At 47.1% G+C, this 6,659-nt stretch overlaps 1 protein-coding gene across 1 annotated transcript in view; it reads right to left on the bottom strand.

The window, feature by feature from the left end:
• Window positions 1-5,795: 5,795 nt before the first annotated feature.
• The window catches only part of LOC112076357 (immunoglobulin superfamily DCC subclass member 3-like), a gene marked incomplete at its 3' end in the record, with an annotated part of 23,112 nt that continues 22,248 nt past the window's right edge, over window positions 5,796-6,659 (bottom strand). Inside the window, 2 exon segments of the mRNA XM_024143162.2 lie at window positions 5,796-5,864; window positions 5,867-5,959. Of these exon segments, the coding sequence (XP_023998930.1) occupies window positions 5,796-5,864; window positions 5,867-5,959 (162 nt within the window).

Here is a 6,659-nt window from a genome sequence, read left to right as displayed (position 1 = left end):
AGCTTTCAAATAGTGCATCTAACTCTTTTAAGGGGGGGAGGGTTAGAAGGATTACTTTATCCTATCCTAGGTATTCCTTAAAGAGGTGGTTTCAGGTGTCTCCGGAAGGTGGTGATGACTCCGCTGACCTGGCGTCGTGAGGGAGGTTGTTCCACCATTGGGGTGCCAGAGCAGCGAACAGTTTTGACTGGCTGACGGGAACTGTACTTCCTCAGAGTAGGGAGGCGAGCAGGCCAGAGGTGGATGAACGCAGTGCCTTGTTTGGTGTAGGGCCTGATCAGAGCCTGAAGGTACGGAGTGCCGTTCCCCTCACAGCTCCGTAGACAAGCACCATGTCTTGTAGCGAATGCGAGCTTCAACTGGAAGCCAGTGGAAAGAGACGAGGAGCGGGGTGACGTGAGAGAACTTGAAAGTTGAAACCAGCGAGGCTGCTCGGCGTTCTGGCTGAGTTGTAGGGTTTAATGGCACAGGCAGGAGCCCAGCCAACAGCGAGTTGGCAGTAATCCAGACGGGAGATGACAAGTGCCTGGATTAGGACCTGCGCCGCTCCTGCGTGAGCAGGGTCGTACTCTGCGATGTTGTAGAGCATGAACCTACAGGAACGGGTCACCGCCTTGATGTTAGTTGAGAACGACAGGGTGGGTCCAGGATCACGCCAAGGTTCTTAGCACTCTGGAGGAAGCACAATGGAGTTGTCAACCGTGATGGCGAGATCATGGAATGGCAGTCCTTCCCCGGGAGGAAGAGCCTCCGTCTTGCCGAGGTTCAGCTTGAGGTGGTGATCCGTCATCCACACTATATGTCTGCCAGAACATGGCCAGAAGATGCCATTCACAGGTTGTTCCACTGGATATCATAAGGTGAATGCACCAATTTGTAAGTCGCTCTGGATAAGAGCGTCTGCTAAATGACTTAAATGTAAATGTATTCGCAAAAAGTTTTTATTAAAAGTATGAATTTCAGCACCGCAATTGTATAGGACAAACATAAGTACAGGTAAGCGTTTTCAGAATCTAATGTTTACATACTGTGTAACCGTCTTCATATGTATATACTGTATTCTAATCAAGGCTCATATAACTACTGCTGTACACAAATGTTATATTCATATACTGCCCATAATGTCTATAGACACCATCATACTGTAAATATATATTTAGATTCCAGACGCCGACATTGCTTGTTCTAATATTTATATATTTCTTAATTCCTTTCTTTTCATTTTTTGTATTTTCCTGTGTTGATTTGTATTGTTAGGTATTACTGTACGGTTGAAGCTGGGAACATAAGCATTTCGCTACACCTGCGACAGCATCTATGTGTACGCGACAAATAAAATGTCATTGAATTTCATTTGAATTTGCATTTTTACTAGAATCAATGTTGTTCCTAGAAAATCCCACGACCATATAAGAGAACAGAGTTGAGCACTCAACTAGCGACATTCCTGCCCCTCTTCCCAGAGACCTTTTGCTTTGAGGGTGGATGTGTCTGAGACCAGACTTATAACGTGACTCCTGTGCTGTACCCTCTTCAGCAGCTCCGACTACCAACCACTGGGCTGCCAGGCAGACTGAGGAACCGGATGCTGCTGCTCTCTGGGTTTGTGTCAATCATCTGGCAGATCACACAGAGAGTCTTTGACTGGAGAAAGAAACTATAGCTACTGCAGTCAGAGGAACAATGGCATCACACAGGAGGACAACCAACGCACAAAGGCTTTGAAGAGAGAGCGAGAGAGAAACTGAGAGAAAGAGCATCCCGGAAAGCGAGCAAGTGAGAGAGAAAAGCATTCCTGATAAAGGAGTAAAAAATGAAGAGAGAGAGAGAGCATCTTAGAAACAGAAAGCGAGAGCGTGAGTCAGTGTTTTGGGCAAAGTGTGTGTGTAAGTTGCGAAGAAAAGATCTGTGGTTGGGCCATCTGCCTGGCCTTGCTGTCATGACAGACCGGCAGGTTGACAGCATCATTTACTCATCAGTTCAAGGCCACTTCACCGATTGATGGATCCCCCCCAGTCTGGGTGAGGGGGCTGGAGCTGGGTGGGCTCACTGGGCTGGGGCTAGGGTAGGCTCACTGGGCTGGGGCTTGGGGCTTAGGGAGCTGTGTGGCTCACTGGGCTGTGGGCTAGGGTGGGCTCTCTGGGCTGGGGCTACGGAACTGTGTGGGCTCACTGGGCTGCGGGCTGGGAGCTTGTGGGCTCACTGGGCTGGGGTAGGGAGCTGTGTGGTCTCATGGCTTGGGCTAGGGAGCTGTTGCGTCTCACTGGGCTGGGATAGGGACGCTTGTGTGGCTTTACTGGAACGGGCTAGGGAGCTGTGTGGGCTCACTGGGCTGGGGCTAGGGTGGGCTCACTGGGCTGGGGCTAGGCGTGGACTCACTGGGCTGGGGCTAGGGTGGGCTCACTGGGCTGAGCTAAGGATCTGTTGTGGGCTCACTTGACTCAGTGGCTGGGGGCGTGGGAGGGTTCTGGGGCCGTGTGTTTGCAATGTTGTCACTGAACGAAGGCCCGTGAAAGGCAAGTGGGTGGCCATTCAGTTCTCACCACTCTAAACTAGAGAGAGGGATAGAGGGAAAAAAGGGAAGAAAGGAGGAACAGGGTGAAGAGAGTAGCGGGGCTTTGAAGAGGAGAGCAGATGAGCGCTCTGGCTCACAGAAGCCCACGGAAATGACTGATTGCAGGGTTAGAGGTCAGGCCAATGCCCAGGTCCAGCTCGCTGGAATAACAACAGGGTCTCCACAGAAGAAAAACAGGAAAAAAAGGAAAACATATTTCCCTTTTAATAGTTCAGTACACAACAACAACAAATGCAGCCCAGTGGAATATTCTAGAGGGAGTAGGACAATCTCTCACTGAAACTACCTCACACAAATAAATCATAGAAGTCTTCATTCCCCATAATAAACATAGAGAAATTAGTCAGTTAGAGTTCAACTCACTGTCAAAAAACTATTCCAAAATCATTCCATTTCTACAACATATACTAGGCTGACATTCTACCCAGGACTATGTTACTTGCAATGTATAGTCTGGGTAGATTCGTTTACGTTCAGGAGTTTTAGGCTTGGGGTAGAAGCTGTTTAGAAGCTCATTGACATTATGATTGGCGTCCGGTCGCTTGCTGTGCGGTAGCAGAGAGAACAGTCTATTGACTAAGGTAGCCGGAGTCTTAATTTTTTTTCCTGGTATAGAGACCTTGGATGGCGGACAGTATGACCCGGTGATGTACTGGGCTGTACGCACTAACCTCTGTAGTGCCTCGGCGTCAGAGGCGAGGAGTTGCCAATACCAGAGGCAGTGATGGCAACCCGTTCAGGAATGCTCTCGATGTGCATAATTATCGAGAGCATACTGGTTCAGATTATCCTGATATGTCATGGGCGGGCCAGGCTGGTTTAGATATTCCTGTTAAAGTCCTTCATACTGTAAGTGTCGTACTCCCCTGAAAACAGCCAGGATAGCACATTCTGAGGCCATGATTCTAATGGAGGTCAGGCCAGGCATTTTTATTACTGGGGTAATGGTGTTCGTGTTTATGGAACAGCCCTGTGACCACCCTCAGTGCCCTGCGTGAGAGAACATCAACTCTCTGCCTTCTAAGTCAACCAACCAACATCCAGACACACACAACACACACACCACACACACACCACACACACACACACACCACACACCACACAAAACACACACACACACACACACACACACCACAACACACACACACACACACACACACACACACACACACACACACACACACACACACTACTAAGTAAAGTCCCTGGTCAAAACAATATAATCCTACTGTTATATTTGCATTAGCTGCCAATCTGAATTTATTGTGACACCATCTTAGCTCACACAGAGTTCACACCAGTCAGACTGCCACAGTGTGTAATTGGATACAGTGTGCTGCAGGGAGACAGTCTAAAGGGCAATGCACGGGAGAATTTGCATGTTTGATATGTGTGTGTATGTATGCATGTGAATGTGTGTGTGTGCGTGTGTGTGTGCTTACGTGTGTTCTTTGATTAATGTGTGTGCATGCACGTGAGTAAAATGCTCTCAAATAATCGATCCCCTTTCTTTCTTATCCTATCCTCTCTGGCAGGTCAGCAGCATGAGAGAATTCTGTAGGGAACAATGTGCAGTATGTGCATATCTCTAGTGTTGTCCCTTCCATTTGCAGGAACAGACATGCACGCACCAGGGTTTCCGTTAGGAACATGTGGCATCGGAACAACGTGACCGGGAAGATTTTAATTTACTGGCCATTTGAGAAATTTACCGGACCTATATGAATTGGTTGTGTAACCAATTAGGGTGTCCACCCACTGTGCTCAGAATGAAATAAATCACATTTAGATTATGGTAATTCATCTGAACAGAACATGCAACTCCTGTAATGAAGCAGCCAATAAAATATTTGCCAAAATGCAATTAGTGGGAAAATGAGAGCTGTTCCATATGTGACAGAAATGAAAATCTCTGTTAGAAACTTAGAGGGGGAATCTAATAACAACATCTAGGATGGGTTGTTAATATGACTAGGATTGGTCCTTTGGTTTCTCGACAATGAAAGAAAGTTGATATGAAAACCAATAGAACAGCAGAGAAATGCTTGTTAATGACAGCAAGAAGTCTTTATAAAATAATTGCCTCCATGTTTCTATGGTGGGATTTTGGCGAGGCTACTTTGAAGCAAGGTAAGACGTGACTCATAATATGAAGTCAACTGTTCAGGTTTCAAACTATTAAGTATATGTTTTCAAAATTCATACTGCCTCCAGCTCATTTTGCAAAGTAGTGGGTGGCATGTTGATAGCCTGCCTACCGCCTGGATTGCAATAAGGTGTTTTTCCATTTCCCAGCACATTTAAACCAATACATTTCCACACACACACACACACACACACACACACACACTGGGAGCGTCTGAATGAGGAAGTTTATGCATCATCATCCTAGCACTAACCCTAGCCCAGGCTGTCTGACTCCGTGTTGTTAACGGTTCTGGGAAACATCGGTGTGGACAACCTCACTGCTAGTATGACATATTAAACTAGCAAAAGATCCAAAATACAAACCAAGAACTGAATTTATCAAGTACAAGAGCACACCTTCGCACAACTAAGACCTGGCAGCGAGACAAGTCCAGCCCTCATTTACCCTCCCCGCTCTTTCTCCCTGCTGCCCCAACCCGCTGCCCTAGTGCATCTCAACAATCATCTAATTCATATGTAATCTGAGCCAGAAGTCGAGTTCTCTCTTCTCTGTATGGAGACATGTATAAATTGCACACTAAGAGACACTTTCACTGGGCTCCGATGCATTTTCTGTTCTGTTCTCTCATGGATAATGTCCCAGCTGTAAGAACAAATTAGATCCGCTTGGGAGTCATGGAGATCAGCAATAACTGACAGGATTCGATAGATACCACTCGTATCGGTAAAGTCGGACCAGCTCCGTTAATTAGACCAAGGTCAGTGTACTATGCCTTGAATTTCACTAGTGTCGGCACAGCTGTTTTCAATTTAGGAGGCAGTAGATCAGAATAGTACACGTATAATAATGAGCAGGTTTAGAGTTTTTATATGTTCCTCGACCTATAAACGGACAACAGCGCCATATGGAATGTAGCTCTTGTAACAAATTGCGGGATGAGGAATGGCTGCCAATGCATGAATGGATATAGTGTTATTACCATACAGAATGAGTACAGTCCCTGTTCGCTTTCCACACACCTTCAATAGAACACGCTTACTATATGTATTCCATGGCTGTACGTTAACTCACGTGTTGTTTTCCTGAGTTTGACGTCCCTCCAGGCTCCAGAGATCTGCCCGTTCTTCAGCCAGGTGAGCTGGGCACAGGGTCGCCCTGCGCCTGGCAGGTGAAGATAGCAGTGGTGCCCACCGGCCGGGAGATGGACTGGGGAGGCTGCACCAACTCTGCTGGGGCTGTGCAGCGCAGGGGAAAGAGAAAGACAGATAGTGGGCTACTTACTAACTGAATATAAAGCGCCTTGCTACACAGATACAGTAACTTGCTGACAGGGTCTTTCTCATTCCCCATACTATGCCTGCACAACAACTATATTTTTCACCAGTGGTCTGGAAAACATAAGCTACCAAGGTATTTTGAAAAAGCAGGAAGCCTCCCAGCGCCTTCTAGAGGAGGAAAAGAGGAGAGAGGAAGAAGGCGTATTATCCTGGCTTAATCCAGCCTAATCACATTGATCAGAATATAGATTGTGTTGTGTGTGGGGGGGCGATTTAGCGATAGAGTTTAGCATAACAATTATTAGCTGAGGATCAGATTATCATCATTGGAACTTAGAAGAGAAGATCTAGGAACACAAAAAGGGAGGAGGAGGAAGAGGAGAAGAGGGAACATTGGAATCTCATCACAAACGCAGACTACCTTTATAGAACACATACAACTGAGTGAAAGCAATGCAGTGCAGCTACAGTATCTTTCACGAAAGTCTTTCAGTATTGCACACTACACAACTACTGCACTTCAGTCTCCAGCCAATATCCCTCCCCTCTCCCTCCCCTCCCTCCCTCCCTCCCTCCCTCCCTCCCTCCCTCCCTCCCTCCCTCCCTCCCTCCCCCCTCCCTCCTCACCTCCCTCCCTCCCTCCTCCCTCCCTCCCTCA

This window comes from Salvelinus sp. IW2-2015, unplaced genomic scaffold (genome assembly GCF_002910315.2).
Source record: "Salvelinus sp. IW2-2015 unplaced genomic scaffold, ASM291031v2 Un_scaffold3701, whole genome shotgun sequence".
Taxonomy (NCBI): domain Eukaryota; kingdom Metazoa; phylum Chordata; class Actinopteri; order Salmoniformes; family Salmonidae; genus Salvelinus; species Salvelinus sp. IW2-2015.
The sequence above is the reverse complement of the archived record's forward strand: the minus strand, read 5'-3'. Positions and strand labels throughout refer to the sequence as shown.